This window comes from Erythrolamprus reginae, chromosome 1 (genome assembly GCF_031021105.1).
Source record: "Erythrolamprus reginae isolate rEryReg1 chromosome 1, rEryReg1.hap1, whole genome shotgun sequence".
Lineage (NCBI taxonomy): Eukaryota > Metazoa > Chordata > Lepidosauria > Squamata > Dipsadidae > Erythrolamprus > Erythrolamprus reginae.
The window spans coordinates 134,082,991-134,109,535 of record NC_091950.1 but is presented as its reverse complement, the minus strand read 5'-3'; the positions used below and the strand labels follow the sequence as shown (position 1 = coordinate 134,109,535).

At 42.6% G+C, this 26,545-nt stretch overlaps 1 protein-coding gene and 2 non-coding genes across 7 annotated transcripts in view; all 3 read right to left on the bottom strand.

Annotated features, from left to right (window-relative positions):
• DEAF1 (DEAF1 transcription factor) overlaps nucleotides 1–26,521 on the bottom strand; it is a 28,914-nt gene extending 2,393 nt beyond the window's left edge. Inside the window, exons 1-13 of one of the 5 annotated variants that reach the window (XM_070765609.1) lie at nucleotides 25,917–26,518; nucleotides 25,688–25,879; nucleotides 24,808–24,905; nucleotides 20,918–21,047; nucleotides 18,667–18,813; nucleotides 16,525–16,664; nucleotides 15,415–15,480; nucleotides 12,771–12,897; nucleotides 12,075–12,203; nucleotides 8,001–8,132; nucleotides 4,424–4,674; nucleotides 3,183–3,245; nucleotides 61–208 (exon numbers count right to left, since the gene is read on the bottom strand). In XM_070765609.1, the coding sequence (XP_070621710.1) occupies nucleotides 101–208; nucleotides 3,183–3,245; nucleotides 4,424–4,674; nucleotides 8,001–8,132; nucleotides 12,075–12,203; nucleotides 12,771–12,897; nucleotides 15,415–15,480; nucleotides 16,525–16,664; nucleotides 18,667–18,813; nucleotides 20,918–21,047; nucleotides 24,808–24,905; nucleotides 25,688–25,772 (1,476 nt within the window). In that variant the 5' untranslated portion in view covers nucleotides 25,773–25,879; nucleotides 25,917–26,518 and the 3' untranslated portion in view covers nucleotides 61–100. Of the gene's footprint in view, nucleotides 1–60; nucleotides 209–3,182; nucleotides 3,246–4,423; nucleotides 4,675–8,000; nucleotides 8,133–12,074; nucleotides 12,204–12,770; nucleotides 12,898–15,414; nucleotides 15,481–16,524; nucleotides 16,665–18,666; nucleotides 18,814–20,917; nucleotides 21,048–24,807; nucleotides 24,906–25,687 lie in introns of all 5 variants that reach the window. The other 4 variants (XM_070765595.1, XM_070765603.1, XM_070765585.1 and 1 more) reach the window with 4 other exon arrangements.
• On the bottom strand, nucleotides 15,195–15,297 carry LOC139158278 (U6 spliceosomal RNA). Its single transcript, XR_011557668.1, has one exon. It is a non-coding gene; the product is annotated as a U6 spliceosomal RNA (small nuclear RNA).
• Nucleotides 15,571–15,674, bottom strand: LOC139158281 (U6 spliceosomal RNA). The gene has a single exon (XR_011557671.1). It is a non-coding gene; the product is annotated as a U6 spliceosomal RNA (small nuclear RNA).
• Nucleotides 26,522–26,545: the final 24 nt, after the last annotated feature.

Genomic DNA, 26,545 nt, shown 5'->3' with positions numbered 1-26,545 from the left:
GCTCTAACCTAGTACTCCTAATATAATCATTGTTGATTGCTCAAAAGTACTAGATCATACATGGGCACTTGCTTCCTTCAGCTCTGCAGGGCAACTGTATTCATAAGGGGTGTGATACCTTCCGTTGACAGAACGTCGAGCAGTAATTGACTTTATGGCAACCGGTGCATTCATTCATTGCCTCCCGGCCACAGTTTACACAGGATTGCTGTGAGATTGCAGGCAAAGAATACAAGTTACATGGAAGTAAAAGGAGGTTGCACATGAAGTATAAATAAAGAAAGTCAAATATAATTTCTGCCGCCCCTGTACTGGTACAATTCTCTTAATACAGAAACTGGGCACTCCTTCACAATTAAAACACATTCCCTAACTTCTTTCAAGCATTAAAGACAGCCCAAATTTATACTGATAATACGAAGTAGAACATTTCAAGTAAAGTATCTGTTTGTCTCTGACTATAATGTTGCAGCAAACTGAACAGGTAGGACAACTTGCAGTGGACAGAAAGATCTGAAAAGCAAATATACTGTTACCATCCACCCATCCATATATGATCACACACTCCCATGCATTTGTAATTATCAAGAACTTTTGAGTAACCAAAATCTATGTTGTAAAAAGATGTTTTTAAATTATAATTTCATTAAAAATTGCAATTACAGTGATACCTCGTCTTACAAACGTCTCGTCATACAAACTTTTGAGATACAAACCCAGGGTTTAAGATTTTTTTGCCTCTTCTTACAAACTATTTTCACCTTACAAACCCACCGCCACCGCTGGGATGCCCCGCCTCCGGACTTTCGTTGCCAGCGAAGCATCCGTTTTTGCGCTGCTGGGATTCCCCTGAGGCTTTTCTCCATGGGAAACCCCACCTCTGGACTTCCGTGTTTTTGTGATGCTTGAGGGGAATCCCAACAGGAGAATCCCAGCAGCGCAAAAACGGGTGCTTCGCTGGCAGCGGAAGTCCGGAGGTGGGGTTTCCCAGCGAGGGGAGCCTCAGTGAAATCACAGCATCGCAAAAACACAGAGGTCCGGAGGTGGGGTTTCGAAGACTTCGGTGTTTTTGCGATGCTGCAATTTCACTGATTCCCCTGAGGTTCCCCTCCATAGGAAACCCCACCTCTGGACTTCCGTTGCCAGCGAAGCGCTCGTTTTTGCGATGCTGGGATTCCCCTGCTGGGATTCTCCTGCAGCATCGCAAAAACATAGAAGTCCAGAGGTGGGGTTTCCTATGGAGGGGAACCTCAGGTGAATCCCAGCAGCGCAAAAACGGGTGCTTCGGCTGGCAAAAGGGGTGAATTTTGGCCTTGCACGCATTAATCGCTTTTCCATTGATTCCTATGGGAAACATTGTTTCGTCTTACAAACATTTCACCTTAAGAATCTCGTCCTGGAAACAATTAAGTTTGTAAGATAAGGTATCACTATATATTGATAAATATAAAAGACCATTGCATTAGCAATTTTTGTCTCATGCTGGGGCAGGAACAAGAGTCTTCAAAAGAGTAGGCAATTTGGCATTTCTCAGTAGTTTTATGGTTAAAACATGCTAGCAGGAAAGACGTATCAAAGTCTAATGATTCTGAATTGTTAATAACAGAATGCGGAATGGCGGATAGAGAATAGAATATGGAAGAGCACAAGATTAAGGAACCGGCCTCAAGATAAGTCAGACCTTTTTAAAGTTTACATGATTAATACCAAACAATCTCTTATATTCGGGCCATAAGTTTTAATGTGATAGGAAACCTGGGCAATTTGGGAAAATATCATTTTGTTTTGTATTTCTAACCTGTCTGCTCCAACAGCTCGTTCAAAGCAGAAGATGAGGGAGATGGATTTACAGCTCAATTAGCTTGCAATTCATATCATTACTTAGGCATGATTACTGTCTCTGTACAAGGTGAGTACAGGAAGGAATCGTGAATAAATTGCCCTGCTACAAAAGCATTTAGCGAGACCACATATCATGGGTATCGAACTTGATTGTGTCATGTGACATATCGTGATGTATTGTGACTTTTTTCTTTTGCCTTTGGGGGAACCAGGGTAGGTGTGGCCTGGGCATGATGCATTTGGCCCACAGGTTGTCAGTTTGACAGGCCTGCCATATGCAATATATGAGATAGACTTAGTTTCAGGCTCAACTGATTCACAGTGATCAACGCCTAATTTCTTTGCGCCTTCCGCCAATAAATTCTCTGCAAACTGAAGTATAACCAATGTCACAGATTTCTCTCATTTCAGTGACTGTATGCAAAGCTGAGCCTCCAATGAGAACTTGTCGTGACACTCATAAAGAGCTTGGTAAACAGAGAAAGGGGAAAAAAGGACTAGCTGAAAAGGCAAACCAAAATAGCTGAGAAGCAGGAGACCCGAGATCAGATTAACTCTTCCTCCGAGGAATTTAGACTGACTACTTGGGGAGAGGAATACTGCTTTTTTTCTCTAGCCAAATTTCAAGGAAGATTATGTAAACATGGTTGCTCTTCCGTTTGGAGGGGCAGACATAACTGTGGGGGGGAGGTAGTCCTGCAAATAAGCTTGGCCCCATGCTGTGGAGAGCTTTATAGGTGAACACCAGCACAATGTAGTAAAAGTCAGAAGCACAATGGCAATCGATGCAGCTCATGGAGCAAGCAAGTAAAATGGGTAAGCTGAAAGGCACTCAGTCACAGTCTGTGCTGCTGTATTTTGTACCAACTGCAGTCTGCTCCCACCAAACTGTTGGGGTATCACCTTCCCCTATTCATAAATGCAATTTTAGGGCACTGTCCGCCCCCAGATTCTCCCCCAGGGAATGGCCCCATAGCACCAGATGGTAAAAGATCACCTTCTACTAATTCAAAACACACTGTAAAAAGAAACAATCCATACATTCCCATCTACCAGCTATTAATGTAATGACCACAAGGGCAGATCAGAAACACACCACCATTATTGGCCTCTTCAAGACTTGGGGGCTAAAGGAAGCTGACAAAATGGATGCCAATTCCTTATGGGAGATAAGTTGCTGTCTTAGGAACAAGGCCAGCTTAGCCACATCAGCATTAACACGCTCAATCTCAGACCATTAGGCTGCTGCCACTGTGAAGCCACCATTCAGTATCAAAAAAGAACATGGAAATCGCTTGATAGTCCCTTAGATACCATTCACGTTAAATCTTTGGGCTTACCTTAATAATAATTTCTGTTTTTCCATCCACGTCTTCTGTATGCTGAAATAACTGACTCTGATACTGGAAAAATGGAAAGACATCATAAATTTCTCTTTACAATTCCCTCATGCTGCTCTGGGAAGCATAGTTGCAAGAACGAGTTTTCTATTGGAAATATGGCTTTGTGGAGTGCTTGTATCTTAAACATGAGTGAAGACTTATTTAAGTAATATTAAGAAGTGTACATCTTTAAACACACATCAAACTGTATATTCTGTGTACTAAATTATACACCAGGGGTCAGAAACCTTAAAAACTCAAAAAGAGCCACTTGGACACATTTCCCAGAGAAAACAAAACACCTGGAGCCACAAAACCTGGGAGGGCGTGGCCAAGTCTGTCACTCCCACCAAATCACATGACCTGTTTCCAGCTATGTCTACCCAGGTTTTGTGGCTCTATGTTTTCTATGAGAGAAAGTTATCTCTCTCTCTTTTCCCTCTCTTTTTCTCTCTCTCCATTTTTCTCCCTCTCCCTCTCTCTCCCCTTCTACATAAGAACATAAGAGCCATGCTGAATCAGGCCAAAGTCCATCGAGTCCAGCATTCTGTGTCACACAGTGGCCCACCAATTGTCCATGGGGATCTTGAGCAGAAAGAGAAGGCAAAACCCTCCCTTTCCCCTGACCCCCAACAAATGGTACTCAAGGGAATCCTGCCTGCCTCAACCAACATAGAAGTGGCACTTGGACATCCGTTTCAATAACCACCGATACACTTGGCATCCACGAATCTGTCTAATCCTGCTTTGAAGCTATCAAGGCTGACAGCAGTCACAACCGCTTCTGGAAGCGAATTTCATAAACCAACAACCCTCTGGGTGGAGAAATATTTCCCTTGATTTGTCCTCACTTTCTTACCTATGAGCTTTAGGGATTGTCCCCTTGTCCTAGTATTGTGTGATAGAGAAAATATTTTTTCTCTATCCACCTTTTCTATCCCATGCATGATTTTATACACTTCGATCAAGTCACCCCTTAAATGCCGTCTTTCAAGGCTGAAAAGACCAAGGCGTTGCAACCTGTAAGATATGGAAGGTGCTCCATTTCCACTTCTCTCTGTGTGCTGAGGAACAATCACCACCCCTAGCAGAGGCTTTTCTTTGGGCGACATTCCTCCCCTTCCTACGACTCCCTGGCTGTATGACTATAAAATATTTGGGGCCAAGATGGATTCCTTTCTTGAAACACTATGTATTACCTCTTTCCTTTCTGCATCAGCTTGAAGTTTCGCTTGGGAAACAGAAGCTTCTCTGTAGGAAGAGCTGGCCTGCTTAGCTTGTTCAATCAGCGTCTTCAACTGCCGAGCTGTGTTAAGCAGAGAATTGACGGTCTCCTCTAGGTACAACCAGTTCCGTTGTTCTGTCATTTCAAGCCCATTCATCACAGAGGAGGATATTGTCTTAGTGGGAGTAGCAGGTGGCACTGCCAGGGCAGGGAGTGAGGTCAACACTAAAAGACAGAGACACAGAATAAGGTTGAATCAAGAGGAACTGTACCTGAAAGTTGGCCAGATCCGTCTTCCATCCTAGTTGTCATCCACAGCCATTCAATTTGGTTCTGGTCGAGAGCCAGGCAGCAGACTAAGACCTCTCAGTTCAGTTCTGTTCAGAAATCAATAATTTAAGCTGCTTCCACTGAGTGTTTCATCATAGTAAAGTATTGATCATTTCTAGTTGCATTACAAATAACCAATACAAGAACATTTGAATATTTTAGATTTTGAATGGTTTCTCCATGATGCAGTAGCATTTTTTTTACTATAGGAATCTGGAAACAGGAGGTATATGCTTTTAATAAATATTAGAACTGAAGCAAACAAACACAGAGCAAGCAGACTGTAACAACTGCAGCAATCAACCTGTTGTATCAACAATTTAAAATAACAAACCAGCTTTAAGGGTATCACAGATTCTTTTATCTATATCCAAAGTCAACGGGCTCCCAAAACCCCATAGGACCAACACAAGTCCCTTTGGACTTTAGGCATCCCACACACAAGCACACAATGGGTAGTACTCAATAGTTGTTTTTCACACACTTCCCCAGGTTTACTCCTACTATTAACTCTAAACCAATACAATTTGTAAGCCCTAGTGCTAAAGAAAAGTGTTAGTGTCGCTTGGCTGCTTCCAGTAGTTCTATTTCCACCAAGAACAAAAACCACCTCCCTCTCACTTCCAGAACAACTTCAACACACCAAAAACTCTGCCACAACAATACACTCACAGCTGCTTTTCCACTCAGCTTTTATACCTCCTTGTTGCTGAGCAGCTGGGCTATCTAGGAAAAGGTTTTAAAGGGGAAGGGCACAATCAGCCCAGATGCTAGCCAACTTTCAGGTAGCGTGGCCTCTCACAATACTTATAGTTTATAGTTTATTAGATTTGTAAGCCGCCCCTCTCCGAAGACTTGGGGTGGCTCACAGCATAACAGTAATACAATACATTACAAATCTAATAATAAAAAATTAAATTCATTTAAGAAGGCATTAATAACATAATAAAACCCCTAACTATGCAGCCATACACATTCAACCTAATCTATCATACAGTAAGGCCAAAAACATAATTAAAAAGGGGGGGAAATGGTAATTTGTAAGCCCTAGTGCTAAAGAAAAGTGTTAGTGTTGTTAGTGATGGTAATAGGCTAATGAAATCCAGTGCCTGAGGGACAATACACATTCTATAATTTGGAGACTTCACCACATATTCAGTGATATTTTTTCAATCTTAACAAATTCAGTTGTTCTAGTTTTCCACAAAAGTCAAAATTAATGGGAGATACTAAATCCATGCAGAATGTTTCTTTCTTTCATTACTTCTCTCAAGTGGTGGTAGTAGTGGAATCCAGGACTAAGATGGAATCCAAGATGGCAGAGGGATCCACAGTCCAGACTCAGAGGCAGTCCTTCCTCTCTGGCAGGCTTGCGTATCACTGTTAGAGCCAGGAAATGTCATGGATTGAGTAAAATGTGGTGAAACTCACTTAACAACGCTCTTGCTTAGCAACCAAAATTTTGGGCTCAATTGCAGTCATAAGTCAAGGACTATTTCTGCTTTCCTCTGCATGGCAGCCTTGTCCTAGTAAACCCCTTCTCCTTTCTGGCAATTTTCCTCTCTATTAGAGGCACCAAAATAATCCAGACAATTCATGGTTTCCTGCTGCAGCACAGGGTTGGACTAGATGATCTGTGAGATATCTTCCAGCCCTAAATTAATGTGCTGTTTCAAAGTGTCTTCTGAACCCATGTCTAGTGGCAGAGTTTGTGGTTCTTCCTTCTTTCCTTCCTTTCTCTTCCTTCCTTCCTTCTTCCTTCCTCTTTCTTTATCTCTTTCTTTCTCTTTTTCTTTCTTGTCTTTCTCTCTCTCCCTTCCCTTCTGTTTTTCTTTTCTTTCTCTTTTTTTTCTTTCTCTCTCTCTCTCTTTCTGTCTCTCACTCTATTTCTCCTTCCCTCCCTTTCTCCCTTCCTGTGAAGAACCCCATAAGGTCTTGGCTAGCAGAAAGAAAAGCCAGACATTCTGAAACTGAGAGCATGTCCATTGATCATCTGGCATTCTTAGAGTTCCACTGTTGATTAGCTTAGTCTGAGAACGATAGCTTAGCAGCTACTTACAATAAGCTCTCAACTCAAATTCCATGCACATGGGAATCCCCAAACAGCCAGGGTTTGTTTGTTTCTTTCTTTCTTTCTTTCTCCCTTGAAGCCCCCCACCCACCCCTTTTGGGCCTAGCAAATTCCCTACAGCCCTCTGGAAGCCAAAAGAGGTGTGAGGGGGAACCCTGGAAATAGGGCTGGGTCCTAACTTTATCTCGCTGCTAGTATACTTCCTCCCACACAGCATGATAAAAAAACAAAGCCAAAAAACAGATGGCAACTGCATGTACAGTGCCAGAACTCGGCTTCTGCACATGCTCTGAAGGATTTAATTTTTTTTTTAATCAGAAAAAAATATAAAAAGAGGGCAGTGCCCTCAGATTAGCAACGACAGATACGGTTTGGTGACATCATCGTGATGTCACCAGCAGGTCGCTACTGGTTCGGGTGCTACTTTGATAGCCCTCAAATTATTCCGTCACTTTTTCATGAATGAACACACCCTTATCTTGTCAAAATCCTTTTAAAGTCTCACTGTATTCATACAGGGAACCTTATAAAAATACAATATGGTATAACTAATAGCTTCATGGCACCTGTGTGTGAAGTTTTCCACCTCCCCTTAAGCCAGCAATTCATCTCTAAACCAAGGAACCATATTGGGGTAGATAGGAAGGGTTGGGAAGATTCGGAGCTATGAACTAGATATTCCCAGAGGATTAGTGTTCTTGCTTAGTCAAGAGAACTCCATATCTTTTCAGAGCAAGTCAAATTAATAGTCCCCATCCTGAAGAAATTGAAAGTTCCTAAAACTGTACCTAAGCTGACAATTGCCTTAACACAACCACTGCCAGGTTATAATGGTTCCAATCTCCAAATCCGCAATCATCTGGCCTGTATAGAACAACAGTTCTAACAAAACATAGCACTTGGATTGGATCCTTGACAGTGCTGCATTCAAAACCAATGTTATTTTTATCCTTCCACCTATAATTCCTGCTCTTTTCCTCCTACACGAGGACATCAGCAGCACCCTAGCACACCTGCACTACTCAGGTGACTTACCCTAACCCTAACCTTTACTTCCCAATATCCGAGTATATTTACTCCCACGCAGAAAAATACTGAATTATATAACTTAACAATGTGGAGATTATTTTAGAGACAAAAAAAATCTTACCAATTTTGGGATGAGAAGTTGGCAAAGCTGCTTCGGGGAATGCGGAGATCTGACAACTGTCCTGATAACTTGGATAGTGAGGCTCTGGATGATTGACCTGACAAGGTTGCTGCTGAAGGTTTGTATCTTGCACTGTTAAGAAGAAAGTAAAGTCAGAGTTTAAAGGAACTGGTTTGGATGTTACATCTTGGAAGTTCACAAAAGGTAAGAAGACATGAAGGAAAGTAGAACACTTAGTAAGAAAATATCGTGTCTTGCATGATCAAAACATGCTCAAGCTCCTGCATTTACTATTTAATGGAAATACATTTCCCTTTCAATATAAATCATTAAAACTAGAATCGAAGAAACTGATAAATTCAAAGTGAAAATACCAGTGAGATGGTCAGAAATGAAATGATTTTGTGAGACCTAAATCCACCCCACCACTGGATTATCTGGGTAATTTAAAAAGAAACACGCAGTACTTACCCTTAGGTAAGACAATGCAGATTTCTATGTATTGCTAAGAGGTTTCTCCCTTATTCTCTTTGTTATAATTTTAAAAATGCCCCACATAAAAGATTCCTAATAATGTTTAAATCCATATTTTACCAATAAAGGAGAATATTATAGCTCAGAGTTAAAATGAGGGGTCTTTGGTTGTCTCTGAGCTTGATTGTTCAACAGCAAATAAAAGCAGTATTGTAATAATGTCCATTATTCTTGCCCAACCAAGGAAAAAATATGTATGCTGTTTTACAAAAGCAAATTGCAAATCTTTCAAAGCAACATGAAGTACCAGGGATGGGGGATTTCAATTATCTCAAAATCTGTTTGAGTGTCAAACTCCATTGAGTATGGTCCTTCCAGGAAATTCCTGAGACATCTTACTAAAAAATTTATCTTTCAGTGAGTGGAGCAAGGCACCAGAGGAGCAACTATCTTTGACCTGATACTAATTACAGTGATCCCCCGAGTTTCACGCTCTCGATCATTGCTAATCGCTATATCGCGATTTTTCCACCCGGAAGTAAAAACACCATCTGCGCATGCGCGCCCCTTTTTTCTATGGCCACGCATGCGTAGATGGTGGAGTTTGCGTTCCCCGGGCAGATCAGCTGCTGGGCGGCTTCCCTGGGTCTTCCCCCTCTTGCTGGCGGGAGGGCGAGCGGCGGGCATCAGCGAGGAGCCGGGGTTTCCCCTTTGCGTGGGCGGCCAGTAAGACCCCAGCGCCGCTTCCCAGCTGAGTCCCGAAGCCAAACGCGGAAGTTCGCCTTTGCCGTCTGGCTTCAGGACTCAGCTGGGAAGCGGCGCGAGCGAACGGCATGGGCGGGCGAAGGGCGGGCGAGCGGCAGCGAGGAGTTTGCGTGGGCGGTGGGGAAACCCCAGCGCCGCTTCCCAGCTGAGTCCCGAAGCCAAACGCGGAAGTTCGCCTTTGCCTTCTGGCTTCAGGACTCAGCTGGGAAGCGGCGCGAGCGAACAGCGTGGGCGGGCGAAGGGCGGGCGAGCGGCAGCGAGGAGTTTGCGTGGGCGGTGGGGAAACCCCAGCGCTGCTTCCCAGCTGAGTCCCGAAGCCAAACGCGGAAGTTCGCCTTTGCCTTCTGGCTTCAGGACTCAGCTGGGAAGCGGCGCGAGCGAACGGCGTGGGCGGGCGAAGGGTGGGCGAGCGGCGGGCGAAGGGCAGGCAGGCGGCGGACAAGCGGCGGGCGGACAAGACAAGCGGCGGGCGCAGCAGCAGCGAGGAGTTTGCGTGGGCGGCGGGGAAACCCCAATCTTCGGCTCCTCGCTGCTGCGGCGGAAGTAAAAACACCATCTGCGCATGCGCAGATGGTGTTTTTACTTCCGCACCGCTACTTCGCGAAGAATCGATTGTCGCAAGGGGTCCTGGAACAGAACCCTCACGATAATCGGGGGACCACTGTATTCAGCAAGGCCTAGCCAAGGAAGAAGCCAAGGAACCAGTAACACTGTACAAAAGTATATTGATCACATTATGCTTAAGTTCTTAAAAAAATAACTAAGAGGATCTGAATACAAAATCTGGACTTTAAAAAAAAGTTCTTTATAAAGTAAAAAAATAAATATGAGTCCATAAAAGGAGAAACTAATTAGACAATGGATAAGAATTCTTAAAAATGAGACATCAAAAGCACAATGGCAAATCACTTAAAGGGGACGGGGAAATAAGATGACCACAGAAGTTTAACAAGGATCTGAAAGTAAAACAGAACATACACAGATGTTCTTTTGGATGGAAAGCTTGACAAAAAAGATGCATACAGATAGCACAGAATTGTAGACTTGATGTCAGGAAAATGAAAGCTCAAAATGTATGAAATTGCAAACAAGAGCAAAAAGCCAAAGCAATCTTGAAGGGATACATGTTAAGATATTCATGAACTGGGAGAGCCAATGGTAACAAGGTCAGGTAATGAATAAGCATAGCAACTAAGGCAGCCAATGGGAACTAAACACACTTGAGTCTGTGCAGAGAATCAAAACTGGAACTTAAGCTTAAGGCTGGGCATGGCTCCAGGTCCATACTCTGTATTCTCTCACTCTGAACTCTGCTGAAATGAAACTAACTCTTTCTGCCTGTGTTTACCTGTAAACTGATTAAATGATTATATATATAATAATATACAGGTATGAAGGTCTTGGCATATTTGGTTTCTTCCCGTGTAAGAATATAATATCATATATATTTATATATACCAATATACCAGGGTGACTCGACAAAAAATCACACATAACCAGGGGTGGGCTGCTGCCCGGACAGTGAGGAACGCAGTGGGGTAAAGAAAATTCAGTCCCACCCCAGAGCACCCAATTTGCACTGAAAGATGTTGAAAGAAAATGCAAGGTGTCCTGCATAAGCCACGCCCACAGTGTGGTAGTAAAAATGTTGGTAGCCCTTCACTGCACATAATCATTCCCTGGTACAAGCTGATACAGGAGATGAGCCTGTAGCTTAATGGCTAAGGTCTCTGCCTTACAAGGCAGAGGCTCCAGGTTCAAATTCCAGTAAGGGTGTGGCTACCTGATGAAGGCAAATAAGCCCGAAATAGATCTATAGTAGTCTCCCATCCTTTTCATTATCAGCAAAATATGTTACATATATTATATATATATATACAGTGTTCCCTCGATTTTCGCGGGTTCGAACTTCACGGAAAGTCTATACCACGGTTTTTCAAAAATATTAATTAAAAAATACTTTGCGGGTTTTCCCCCCTATACCACGGTTTTTCTCACCCGATGACATCATATGTCATCGCCAAACTTTCATCTGCCTTAAATAAATATTTTTTTAAATAAACTTTAATAAATAAACATGGTGAGTAATAATCTGAATGGTTGCTAAGGGAATGGAAAATTGCAATTTAGGGGTTTAAAGTGTTAAGGGAAGGCTTGTGATACTGTTCATAGCCAAAAATAGTGTATTTACTTCCGCATCTCTACTTTGTGGAAATTCGACTTTCGCGGGCGGTCTCGGAACGCATCCCCCGCAAAAAGCGAGGAAACATTGTATATGATTTTTTTTGTCCAGTCACCCTGGTATACACAAATATGGGAAGAGCATACAGCTTTCTTTTTGCCTCTCGGCCCCACTAGGGGCCATATTCCAAGACAGATAAACTTTTTATAGCTGACAACTATAATCTATAAGCTTGAAATACAGTATATCTATACTAGTCTCCCTTCCTTTCCATTATCAGCAAAAATATGTTATATATATATGTGTGTGTGTACTTCTGGTTTTGATCTTGTAACAATTCTGTTTTATTTTGATTTAGAGTCCTGCCTTGGAACAGAGGGAATAGAGCTAACCACAACAAATGGCCTTTCCAAAAATATTATCTGTGGCTCATTCCTGAGGCTGGGCAATTGATTGAAGCAACTGCTTTACACTGCAATCTCATACACCTGTATGTGAGAATAAACCCCACTGAACTCATTGATAGAATTTTCTGGGTTTGTGCTATTAATCACGTTTTCTATCTTCTTTCATCACTGCCCGATTCCTCCTTCTAAAATGTAGGTATAAAGAAGTATCCCGATCACGTATGGATGTAGATTTGTCTTACTCACCAGTGGTACCAGTGAAAACATCACCTTGGGACGGACTTTCTGAGATAATAGCTGTGGCCTCCACGGCCGCTGTACGATCAAAGGTCAAAGTGCCGGAAGTTGTAATCTGTCCTGAAGGAGTCACAGTGACTAAAAAATGATGAAAATATTTTCAGAATTAAGTAGAATGCTAATACTTAGTGATCAAAGGATCTCCCCAATTTTGTTTCTACCCAGCAGAAACACCCCACTGGGTTTATAAGATATAACTTTCCAAAAACAATCAGACATCTTCTCTGATTGAAAGAAATGCAACAGGCCAAATTAATAAGTCTAAAAGTTTTAACACACCAAAAAGACAGCTCAGGGCGAAAAAGAACATATTTGATTAAGATGGGAAGCAAACATTAAAATTAAATAATTTAAGTAATATTTGCAAATATTTTCTTGATGCTAATACTCAAATTATAACCATCAGCTAGTAAACCGTCAGCTAGTAAATAAAGATCAAACAAGGATTAAGGGTACCAAAAGGGAACTTAAGATGGTTTGCAATTTATACTAAAGTGACAAAGCTGAAAAGGAGGAAAAGTTGTTTCTTACAAAGTGTACAATGATAATTGAATATTTAACTGTTTTTGAAACTGAAATTTTTGTCATTTCAAAAACAATGATAAATGTTAAATGACTGTTAGGATTCATTTGTGAAACCGTTACATGTGGTGGCGGCAGTTCCAGGAAGCAGGGTGATATTTTTTGGAGAATCCTTTTTCACTGGAGTTGTAGGCAATTCATTCTCTTTTTTTCTTCTTTTATAGGGGACAAACAGTCTTATGGGACCACTCTGATAAAGGGAAAGCAACCATTGTCAGAATATGGCAATAATTCTTTCTGGAGACAAAATCAATGTTTGTTCACTTGTTCGTTTTTTGCTGGTTGATATAATCTAAGCTTTACATAAATTGCCTCACCAAAGAAAATAAAATCGACATCTTGACACAATGAATTTAACACAGGATCTAAAAGATTTCTATAATACTGACAAAGGATCCCAGTCCAAAGCCACTCAGGCCTATCTTCTTACATTCACAATTCTGATAAATATGAAATTCTTCAATTATAAATAATATTAACAGACAGCTCAATGCTCAGTTGCTATTGCTGTAATGCCTGGCATGAGAAACTTCAACAATATTCAATATATTGAACATTATTGAATAATGTATGGACTAACATATTGAATATTTCAGTTCAAATAATACATTATTTTTTAATTCAATAAAAGGGACAGCTCTGGCAATGTACTCCAAATTATTTTCATTTCATGTTACACTACACATTCTTTAAAGGTAAGGTATAAAATGTTAGTGAAATGTGAGAATTTTAAGGGCCCAATGTTCCTCTAAGACTAGTTTTCATGTACCCAAAATGTTCAGATTTTTTCCCCCAAAGAGCTACTTTCAAGTGTGGCGGATTACAAATTCCCTCACTGCTAGCTCTGGGTCAATAAAAAATGAAATACTGTACTCTGACAGGTTACAATTGACAAGAAGTGCAGTTCAATAAATTTGGAGTATGCAGAGCCTGGAGAGTGAAAAAATGGCCAAACAGGCGAACCAGAAGTTCAGAAAAACAGACTTCCAGTTTGTCCATTGGGCTGTTTTTTGTGCTCTGGGGTTTCAGAAAGCTTCCCTGAACCCTCCAGAGTGCAAAAAAACAGCATAATGGGCAAAACAGAAGTGCGTTTTCCAAACTTCCGATTTGTCCATTGGGTGATGTTTTTTGGCACTCCAGGGCTTCAGGGAAGTTTCCCTGAAGTGTCCAGAGGGTGATATGGCCTTTCCCAAGGCCGAAAATCAGCTGGCCAGAATGAGCATGTGCGCTGGAACTGACATATGGCAACATCTCGCGTGCCCTCCAATATGGCTCTACGTACCACCTGTGGCACGCATGCCATAGATTCGCCAACACGGAGATATATTTATTAGAAATGGTGATAGAATCCTATTAGTCTCCTTGCTGCCTTTCCCTGTCTGACAAAGGATCTTTCAGCCCACAGTATTTATAAATCATCTCTATATGATAACCAACATATACCATGTTTCCCTGAAAATAAGGGCCAGTCTTATATTTTTGGGGCTCCAAAAGAAGCATTAGGGCTTATTTTTAAGGGAAAACGACATCGGGATCAGTCTGGCTGGGCATGCACACACGCACACACACACACACACACACCAGCATGCGTGCAAAAGATAGTGAGCAGGCAGGGGCTGACATTATCCGCATCAGCTGCAGCCCGGCACCCCTTGGGGTTGCATAGCCCGTGCAGTACAAATAAATTGATTACCTATCCAAGCAAAAGATGGTGGCCGAGGTGCAGGAAGAGACACACAATCCAAATGTGCACACAGGCCACTGGAAAGCCAAGAGTTGATGGGCCAGAGTGGCAAACGGGAGCCCTGTCTTTGTGCAGCGGCACTGGCAACAGGTGGAGGCAGAGTCGCTTGGGGGAGGCATGCAATTTCAATGCGCTGCACGAGACACAGGCAAGTCGAGAGACAGTGGGATGGCGGTTGCGGGAGGTTCATTTTTGTGTTGCTCTGCTTGCCTGGGGCCTGTATGCTGCATCAGGGTCGCCTGCATTCCCCTTGCACCTCTGCCTCCATCTGCTGCCAGTGCTACTGCATGAAGACGAGCCTTCTGCATCTGACTGCCTGTCTCTCAGCTTCCTCGCCACCCACATGGCACGTCGGATCATGTGCCTCCCCCCCACCTTTGCCTACTGCTTGGACAGATAATCAACTCACCTGCACTGTGCAGGCTGCGACAGCTGCCGAACACTGTCAGCCTCCATGCCCTTGGCACCTTGTGCTGGCCACGTTGCCCCCCCCCCCCATGACAACCTTAACTAGGACTTATTTTGGTGTCAAGGCTTATATTATTATTATTTTTCCCTGAGTTTTATTTCTTTTTATTATATATAAATACATAATTGGCCAGAGGGGTGGCAAATGTACCCATCCCCACCCCACCCCGCCTTCTCACTGTTGTTTCCCATCTCCTTTCTTCTCTCCTGGTTCTATCTTCCAGGTTTGGGGAGGCTGGCGATAGGCAGGGAAAGCCTCCCAAGGACTGTTTAGAAAAAATATGGAACACTTCATGGATTTGCGTGTCATCCTTGCGCAGGGGCCATGCCAATCTTCTCTATATCGTTCCAATTTTAGTATATGTGCTGCCGAAGCAATCATGGCAAGGCTTATATTAGAAGCACACAAAAATTTCAGGCTAGGGCTTATTCGGGGAAACACGGTAGTAGTTCAGCACATCATCAAGTAATCCAAGTCGCAGTTGTTAGACTCACCAGACTCATGTCATCACAACACGCAGCGCAAGTGCAGGAGGCCGCATGGGGATTTAGTATTCCATCCTAAATTGATAGGAAAGAGCAGTATTAGGAAACGTATATGCACAAAAATGGCAAGACATATTAATTCCCACAATGGACGAATGGATAGTAAAAATGATAAAGCTGATGGGATAGCAAATGTGTCATCCTTGCGCAGGGGCCATGCCAATCTTCTCTATATCGTTCCAATTTTAGTATATGTGCTGCCGAAGCACATATATGCAAGAGAAGAATCCATGTAGTTTTGTTGCTACTTGGAAATTGCTTCTGGACTTTGTGATCGAAACTGACAAAAAAACTGAGCTTAGGTTTTGATGACTTGATTGACTTTGTTAGTATAAAAATACTGAAATGTAAGGCAAAAAGTTAATGCTGTAACTTTTATGTATATTATCCTGCAATTTTTTTATAACAAACTTTTAAAAAAATATTAAAACTGGAAAAGAACAATATTATTTTGGAAAAACTGACAGCTATCCAGGATTAACACAAAGAAGCCCTTCCTAGTTCTCCAGCACTGCGGGCTTGGTTCGAACACTGCTTTAAAGTAAAATTAACCAATTAATCTAGTATCATATCCTGTGGTCCTGTCCCCTCACCTCTGTGTCCACCACTGCCTTGCTTCTTTACAGCACACAAATCTCCAGATGCTGCCGAACCACAAATAATGCAAATAGGGAGCTCTCTAAAGTACAGGCAATTTATGAAATGGGTGTCATGAAATATAACTCTAGTGAAAAGAACACTGGATATGAAAGGATGCTACTACCAGAAAATTGAGTAGCTAGATTTTCTTTTCTTTTCTCTCATCTCCCACTTCCAATATAATGCTTATTAAATCCTTCACTTTTCCTGTGTTTTAAGGGAATAACCTGCTGGATATTCACCTTCTCCATTTTCAAGAAATATGTTGTATAAACCTAAGTACAAATACAGCACCTGATGCAACTCTTTCAAATGTCATAATCCATGTGGGTTTATTTAGGAATCAATCCCACTGAAATCAGCAAGAATGATTGTGGCATATGTGACAGTAGGAGGAAAAAGATGTGTAAGGAATCTTACGTGAATAAGGCACTGGATTGGCCTCCCAGCGTAACGAATACTCCTTTTCCAGTCTTTGCTACTGGCTCTTCCAGCCATAGCTTCAAATTCAGTGGGGCTGTACCAGTTGTCCCCTTGCTTAATACAACGACCCCGACCACCTAGTCCAGGATAACACAAAGAAACAACTCCTGCTTCATAATTGTTTTATACAAATGAGTCTCAGAAGAGTCGGCAAAAACTTTTCCTTGCAAGCTGCAGACTAATAGTTCCCTTCCCACTAAAAAAAAATGCCTTCCCAATATAAACACTCTTAATAGTTTCACAAAACGGAGCATGACGATGCAAGTGACAATTTCCCTTCCCTTCCCATTCACAGCTAAGGACAACACTGAGATGAGTAACATGCATCTAGAAAATAATTTATTCCGGGCCATGCTCGGCTGCCTCCCTTCCGGCTCACGCGCTGAGGCCCAGAGCCTCAACAGGTAACCTGCTGCTTGTGGCATGGTTCCGGGATGACGGAGAGCTTCCTTGGCCTCTCCTAAGCAATCTCTGCTGTCACCGCTGCCTCTCCCAAAGAAGCTCTCCATGATCGCAAAACTGAGCCGTGCTGGAAAACTCCCCTCACATGGTTTGGGTCCAGGATGGCAGAGAACGCAGGCAAACTCTGCCCCCCCCCTGTTGCCGTCGCTGCCAGGCGCATCCACGCAGGAGAACAATACTGCTCAAAAAAATAAAGGGAACACTCAAATAGCACATCCTAGATCTGAATGAATGAAATATTCTCATTGAATACTTGGTTCTGTAAAAGTTGAGTGTGCACAACACCATGTGAAATGGATTGTCAATCAGTGTTGCTTCCTAAGTGGACAGTTTGATTTCACAGAAGTTTGATTATTTTTTTGAGCAGTGTATATAACTACAAAAAACATCCTCAAGGAAGGACGGGACTCACCAGCCCCTCGTATATGGGGGTTGATTCAGAGCAAGGCAGCTCCAGAAACACCCCCACTCCCTCCCCACTTTCTTTTCTCTCTCTGCAAAAACAATCAAAAAGAAGGTTTCTGCAAATCCAGGGAAAACTTCATTTTAATTCTCCTGCTTCCAGTTAGGCAGTGGAAAGGAGGGGGAGAACTTCCACGTCCCCTCTTTTATTTGCTCAAATTTAACTCTCTTTCCAAAGATATTCTGGGCTTCTTGATCTGCAGTCTGGAGAAGTACGGCACAATGCAGCCTCTGTGTTCACACAAACGTTTTTCCAGGCTGTTTAATATTGCATGCTGGTTTTGGATGGTTTTTTGGATGGGGGGTGAGTGGAAAAACAACAAGCTGTATCTTTTCTCTGCCAGATTTGAACCTGTATGTGTTGTAATAAAATTCTGGAAAATAGATTATAGATGACAGACAGATGAGAGAGAGAGAGAGAGAAATGATATAGATATTGATGATAGATAGATAGATAGATAGATAGATAGATAGATAGATAGATAGATAGATAGATAGATTAGATATTGATATATGATGGCAGGGGAAGGAAAGGAAGGGAAGGGAAGGGAAAGGAAAGGAAAAGAAAGGAAAGGAAAGGAAAAAGAAAAACCTATGACCACAATTGATGCCAACATTTTGGTTGCTAAGTAAGAACATTGTTAAGTGAGTTTCACTACATTTTACAAGTTGGCCATGCCTGAGCCTGAACCATGCCTGCCAGACATCAAACCATGCCCCAAAATAAGCCACACCCACAGAACTAGAAGGGAAAAAATTCACATTGCACCCCTGGCAAATAGCTTTCATTTAGATGCCTTGACGCATGCAATGATTTGTATCCAAGGTAGTATTTCCTCTCTGTACTCTGTACTCTCACAACAGATCAAGATGTTATCTGGGTGGCATTTTGGAGGACAGAAGAACACTGAATATAGGCAGGGAATTCTCCTTATAGGCAGGGAATTCTCCACATTTGCATTGCTACCAAATTTAAAAAGCAGATCCTGTCATAACTCTAAGATTGACCATGTTACAAACTCATGGAGAAATATCCTGAATATTAAGAAATTTAAATCTTAGTGAAAGCAAATGTTTAACCTTAGTGGGTTAACAATTTTGACAGGTTCTTAATGACTCAGATTGATCAGAAAAATATAGGTTGAAATTCCTCACCTGAACCAAGTCGGTTTTTGTACAATATCCCACTGATATTTCGACATCGCACAGGCAGTTCATTGTCATACACTGATGGGTCCCAATTATATTTTGTTCCACCTTTTTCTTGACCAGATGTTAACTGAGTAGAAGGGGACTGAGATCCTTCAAATAAAAGAAAAGGAGAAGATGGAAGATTGCTCACATGGTACCAGATAGCTGATCCTAATGAGAAGACTAGTCTTCTGTGGGTTTGAGTGCGAGGAGGCATTCTTTCTATCTATCTATCTATCTATCTATCTATCTATCTATCTATCTATCTATCTATCTATCTATCTATCTATCTATTGAATTGATATTGCCACCTATTCGCTATGGTGACTCAAGATGGCTTATAGAATATAAGACCATATTTAAAACAATAAAAACTAACAAAAAGAATCAAATAAATTAATATAGTACAATATAAAAAAATCACCCCCCACCTCTCACATCCTCCCTGCCCTGGCGTAAGCAGATCACACGAGCCATTTAATGGGCTCCATCCAGTGAAGGGCTACCAAATTTTTTACTACCACTCTGTGGTCGTGGCTTATGCAGGACACCCTGCATTTTCTTTCAACATCTTTCAGTGCAAATTGGGTGCTCTGGGGTGGAGCTCCATTTTTGCTACCCCACTGCATTCCCCCCCCCCATCTGGGCAGCAACCCACCCCTGGCTCCATCCCACTCTGGGTTCCCAAGGCCCCCTGGCAGAACCAGGTTTGTAGCACTTTCTGGAAGAATATTAGAGTGGGGCCATTCTCTTGGGGGAATGATGTTCCAGAGAGAGAGAGAGGGAGCTACCATGGAGAAGGGACCTTTCTTCTGGGTCCCACTAGGTGTATCTCCCTCGGGGATGGAACCTGCAACATTCCCTGCTTCCCTGCTCTGATGGATCAGGTAGATGTGACCGGAAAGAGATGGTCCCTCAGATAACCTGGTCCCAAGCCATGGGGGGCTTTAAAGATGACAACCAGCAGCTTGGATTGCACATGGAAGCAAATCGGCAACCAATCAGAGAGGTGATACATGTGCACACCAAGTTTCTGCAAAAAACCATGTAGGCCACTGTATTTTGAACCAAATGGAGCTTCCAGATGCTCTTCAAAGGCAGCCCTATACAGAGCATGTTGCAATAGTCAAGACGGGAAGTGATTAGGGCATGAGTGACTGTGAGTAGGGATTGTTGGTCCATGATAGGGCATATCTGATGCACAACCCACAGTTGTGCAAAGGCCCTCTTGGCCATGACTGCCACTTGCTTTTTGAGTAGGAATCATGAGTCCAGGAGAACCCTCAGATTACGCATAGGATCTGTTTGGGGTAGTGCCACCCTGTCCAAGACCAAAGGTGGCAATTCTCCCTGAGCCAATGAACCCCAAATCCAGAGCCACTCAGTTTTGCCAAGGTTTAGTTTCAACCCATCTCCCCATTCAGCCCCTAACAGCCTCCAGGCACTGCGAGAGGGAGGACACGGCATTATTTAACTCATCATGGACCGAGGCATACAGCTGAATATCATCAGCATATTGATGATTTCTCAGTCCATGGTGATGGATAATCTCACCCAGTGGCTTCTTATAAATGTTGAACAGGAGAGAAGAGAGTACCAAGCCCTGTGGAGCCCTGTAAAGCAGTGGGCAAGGACTGGATTTCTCACCCTCCTACCAACACTGACTGAGAGCGCCCGCAGAAGTGAAGCAGGATAGCACAAGGCCTCCCACTCCCATCCCCTGAAGCTTCCCCAGGAGAATTCCATGGTCAATTTATTGAAAGCCCCCGAGGGGTCAAGTAGAGCAAAGATGGATGCACTATTCCCATTCTGCTTCCTCCAGAGATCATCCAAAAGTGCGACCAATGACATTATGATCCCAAATCTAGACCTGAATAGTAGGTGTCAAGATAATCTGTTTCACCCACAGACCTCTGGAGCTGCCATGCGACCACCTTCTCAACTATCTTCCCCAAAAAGGGAAGTTTGGACACAGGTCGGAAATTATCCAACCGGGTGGAGTCCGGAGATGGTTTCTTAAGAAGTGGGCAGACCACAGCCCCTTTAAAGTGTCCCTCTTTAAAGTGTCCCTTTTGAGAAGGAATGGAATGAAAAACCAAAAGTTCTGTTAATCAAACATTATTTTGCTTATGCAATGTTGAAAAAAATATGTTATAAATTTATACTGCATTTCTATATGACATTTTCAAAAAGGTCCCACCAGTTCACATTTTACCTGTAGTAAGAGGTGCAGATGGCCCCTTCAGACCTGCACTCTCCACAATGGTGCCATCTGTGTGAACCACAATCAAAGTGGCTTTTTCAGCATTTAAGCTGTCCCCAATCTGAAGAGCTGTTCTTCCAGACTGAAATTAAAAAAAAACACATTTTCTAGTATAACTTACCAAAAGGATTTAGATTTTTATGTTTTTTAATATGTAAGAATTCCTAACAAATTCTCATAGAAATATCACGTTGCATATATTGAAGAGGGCAAGAGTCAAATCCCTCTTTTCCACATATAAATGAATGGAGATTAGGTATTTTCTCCTTTCTTGATGAAAAAACAAAACAAAACAAATATTGGGCATATGATCAATAGCTATAGCCCCCTGTTGGATACATTACTTTAATTTTATAAGGAACCATTAAGGAGCACTGTCTGGGTCTAGACAACTGCAAATACACTTTAAACATTAATTAACTAATCTAATATTACAGAATCACATAAATACTTTCCTCAAGTTTAGATATACAGTATTTCCAATACAGTACACCCATCATTTATTAAGTAAATACAGTATTCTCATTAAAAATGAAAAAAGGTTACACTAGCAAAATTTGTTCATAAAGGCATGCTGACTTCTATACTGTATTCTTGTTTTCAAAATGGTTAGATTGGTTGCATTATAATTCATTTTCAAAATCTTCCCAGATATTAATGGTTTGTAGTTCTGTCTTCCTTTTATTTCCCTTTTGAAGATAAAGATAATTGCCTTTCTCGAGTCAACTGGCATTTCACCAGTTTTATAGCATTTATAGCATTTTTCAGTTTAATCAAAGCTGATATATATGGTTTCGATTCTTTGAACTCATTTAAGGTCTGAAGATATTCATTACATTGTGTAGTGAAGACTGAGTCATACTGAAATAGAACTGCCATTGCAAGCTCTATTTATTATTTTAGTCATGCCTATGGCATTTTATACTGAATCAAATAAAATCTCCTTACCAAATACAACCTCTATGTCTGTGATGGCATGTATGCCCAAAGTGGCATGTGGAATCATGTCACCCAGCACGCGCAGTGTCACCCATTCCTCTTCTGGGTTTCTGGCGTGCATGGGTGCGCAACAATCAGCTGGCCTTCACGCATGCGGCACTGTTTGAAACTGGAAGAGCTGGTCTTTTGTTTACCTGCGTGAGCATACGCAGCTGATCGCTGAACATGCATGTGCATCAGTAGCTGGTAGACTAGCTGCCCAGCAGGCTTGCGTGCAGCAGAAACCAGAAATTCACTTTCAGGGGAGGGGCGCATGCGACCTGGGCACCTCCTCTTCCGGGTTGTGGCCCAGATAAGTGCACACACCAAGTGCCGAAAAGGTTCGCCATCACTGACCTATGGTGACTAACCTTCTGCGTTAGCCAGAGGAAAGGGACCCAGTGGCGATAATGGAATCAGTAGAACCAAATGTACCACAAGTATTACAATATAACATTACATATTATATTTATAATATTTGTAGAACACAAATGTATTTATTTATTTATTGGATTTATATGCCGCCCCTCTCCGAGGACTCGGGGTGGCTTACAACATATAAAAACAACAAATACAATATTGTTGTTGTTGTTGTTGTTATTATTATTTATTAGATTTGTATGCCGCCCTTTTCCAAAGACTCGGGGCGGCTCATAGGTAGAGTGCAATAGCTAACTCCTATTAAATTAAAGCTAAACAAACAATCTACAATCTCCAGTTGTGTTAAAATCAGTCATACCCATTCAAACAACAACCATACAAACATTCCTCGGCCAGGGGGCCTGGTGGCATAAATGAGTCGTAAGACTCTTGTGAAAAGCAAGGAGGGTGGGGGCAGTGCGAATCTCGGGGGGGGCACAGAGAAGGCTCTTCCCCAAGCAACATTGTCCAGTTGACGGGACCTGGAGAAGGCCGATTCTGTGGGACCTCACCGGTTGCTGGGATTCATGCATGCTGCAGAAGGCGGTTCCCCAAGTAATCAAATAGTATAACATTCCTAATAAATGTATATTATTTTATATTATTTATATTTAAATACTAAATTTATATTATATTAGGGATTAGGTGCAGCTCTCTTCTAGGTGATTCAGCTGAAATTTGCATCCATTTAACTGGAGAGACAGTAATTGTTTAAATACCGTAATCAAATTTCTACTGCTCATCTCACCTGCATGAGTCTGGATGATTTACAAATAAAACCATACAACTATATAAAGTAACATGGTTTTTAAAAAACCCAAATTAGAACAAAATTCAGTGGAGAGTAAAAAAGCTAAATCAGCAGAGGTAGCAATCTACCCTTCAATCCACTAGCCATCCCAAGGTTGCATGTTAGTATCCCATGCTAATTGGCAGAGCCAGATTTTGATGATATTCTGGAAGGCCAAGAGAGCAGAGGCATACCCCATCTCCAGGGGAAGGGGCAACTGCAGGAAAGGTTCTCTTCACAGACCCCCACAAGTTGAAATTGATCAATGGGGTTGACAATACTCTCTCTGCCTGAATGGGTGTGATGGTTAATGAAATAGGGATAAGACTGTTCTTTAGGAAACATGGTCCTATGTCATGATAACCAACATCTTGAACTGGACCCAGAAGCAAACTAACATCCAATGCCACTCACACAGGAGAGATGTAGATCGTGCAGAATGTGGCCGCGAGAGCAATCATGGGCCTCCCCAGATATGCCCATGTCTCATCAACACTCCACGGCCTGCACTGGCTGCTGATCAATTTCCGGTCACAATTTAAAGTGTTGGTTATGACCTATAAAGCCCTACATGGCATCGGACCAGAATGCCTCCGGGACTGCCTACTGCCACATGAATCCAAGCGGCCGATTAGGTCCCATAGAGTTGGCCTTTTCCGGGTCCCGTTGACTAAACAATGTCATCTGGCGGGACCCAGGGGAAGAGCCTTCTCTGTAGCAGCCCCGGCCTTCTGGAACCAACTCCCCCCAGAGATTAGGACTGCCCCCACCCTCCTCATCTTTCGTAAGTCATTTTTGCCGCCAGGCATGGGGAAATTGACACACACCCTCAATTGTCAAGGTTGGTGTATGGTTTGATTGGATTGTGTGGTTATTTTATTATAAGGGTTTTAAATTGTATTTTTTTAAAATTGGATTTGTACACTGTTTATGTTGTTGTGAGCCGCCCCGAGTCTTCAGAGAGGGGCGGCATACAAATCTAATATATTATTGTTGTTGTTGTTGTTGTTATTATTATTATTATGTTAGATGCACAACTCTAGCAGTGCCTAAAACTATTTGCGCCACTGCATTGCATCCTGATAATCTTCAAGCGTAAGCCTACATAGGTAGAGTGCGTTGCAATAGTCTAGGGATAGGAAAAGTTGGCTCTTCTATGACTTGTGGACTTTAACTCCCAGAATTCCTGAGCCAATCATGCTAACTTAGGAATTCTGGAAGTTGAAATCCACATGTCATAAAAGAGCCATCTTTGCCTACCCCTTCAATAGTCAATATGAGAAATGATTAAGGCACTAGTTAGTGAAAGAATACCTTTGTGGGCTAACAACAATTAAGATGATGTCACAAGATGTTAATCTATGTTTAACTGTGACTAACTAAATAAAAAATTTAGCTGAATTCATTCAATATCCTTGAATTGCAAGCTAGCCAACCTAAGTAATGGCCACCCTACTGTGTTTGGCAAATCTAGTCACATTTATTCTGCTCATCTCCATTACAAACTTTGCTAATACAAAGCTGTGCAATTTGATGACATAATGAACTTTTGTAACTACTCACAACACACATTTAGGATAGAAACTTTCTACCCCAAAGGAAATCTTGAATATGCAAAAATAAATATTGCAAGATTAAGTAAACCTGACCTTACCAATACATGTCCTGAGATTGATGCTGCATTTGCCACAGAAGTAGTGAATACATTGTCTGCAGAGGCACCCACATTGGCTACGGTTACTGTGGTTACTTCTGTAAAACACGATGCAATAAATAATATTTGCTGTGATATCCTCCTTCAGAACTACCAAAATCCAAGAAGCAAATTATGCACATGTTCCATTAAATGAGACGTTTATAGAATGACATCTTAATATTGATTCTGAGGGTACAATTTCCATTAACTACCTATCAATTTCCAAAATTTATATACTGACTTTACTAATAGATTAATAATAATATCAATTAATATTAAAACAGATTAATGATTATGTGCATATATTGATTTCCATATTAATAGCTATATTATTAATAGCCAAATATTAATGGAGAAAATGAATCCTTGCCCCCGTTTATCATCTGACAATCTTATTTTAGCTGATTTTTTTTAGAGTTCAATAACTATTGGCTAAGGCGTGTTGTATTTAATGTCTGCTGTTGCCCTTAGAAATTTTAACCAGTCCAATATATTTTGTTACAGCATCTTAAAATGCAAACGGGCAGCTAAAAAGTGATGGGAGATATGCTAGATTTCTGCCTGGACAATGATTGCACCACAGTCCTGTCAGGGATAAGAAACGGCACAACTAAAATAATGTAGAGGAAAAGGTGGCACTTTCTGCGCTTTCTTGACGTGATGGATGATGCACACATGTATGTATATATCCTCATGATGAGGTACTAGAAGTAAGTTAAGAAGATTCAAACGCTTCCACTAAAGGAGAGACGCGTGAAGCTAAGTATTCGCGTGACGCCATTCACACAAGCGAGCTCAATGACCGGCGGGTGGCGCACTTGTACGCATGCGCGCCGACCTGCAAAGGCAGCTGCCGCAGCAGCCTCGTCCGCGCTCGGCATGGCTTCGGCTCCCATCTCAATGTGTTCGGCATCTGCCGCCATTACGGTGACAGCCGTCACCTCCTCTTCCTCTTGTGGCTCTGCCTCCGAGGCGGGCACCTGTCCTCGGTGTTCGTGCTGCTGCTCGGATCCTTCCGCGGCTGCGGCGGCTGCCGCTGCTGCAGCTACTGCAGCAGCGGCAGCCACCGCCGCCGCCTCGGCTAAACCTAGTTGCTTCGCGGCCGAATCCGAGTCCTCCATCCGAAGACACTTAGTGGAGGGGGGCGGGGGTGTTATCCCGCGAGGTTAGCCGAATTCGTCCGAATGAAAGTTATTCTCCGATCTCGTCCGATCTCCACTTATCCCGAATAGGGAAACGAACGGCCCAAAGCCGTTTCCGATCTTATCCGAGTATCGTCGATGACAGGTCTTCCCGAACCCGTCCAGCAACCCGTTTCGGCCTCACCCGAGCGATCCCGATTGGAGCCGACTTCTCCCGATCCACCGAAAGTTCATGTTGAGGCGGCTAGAGCGAGCTCGGGAACTCGCGAAGTTCCCCGAATAGATGGCGGTTACTCGTCGAGCTACGGCCGTTGCCGAAGGAGCCCGAGCCTTTCCGGCTATGACCGAACCGAGATGGGAAGCAAAGGTCCGAAGAACAGCGAAGGCTTCGTCAATCCTCCCTCTCGCAATCCGGACCCACCGGCGGTGTCCGAGGGGGCCCGAATATCTCCGAGGACGCGAACAATGAAGGAGATCGTAGAGTTCCGCTCGCGCGAAACCCGCCGAACGGCAACCCGCCCCTGCAGCACTTTAAGGAGGCTGCGCAAGGGTTG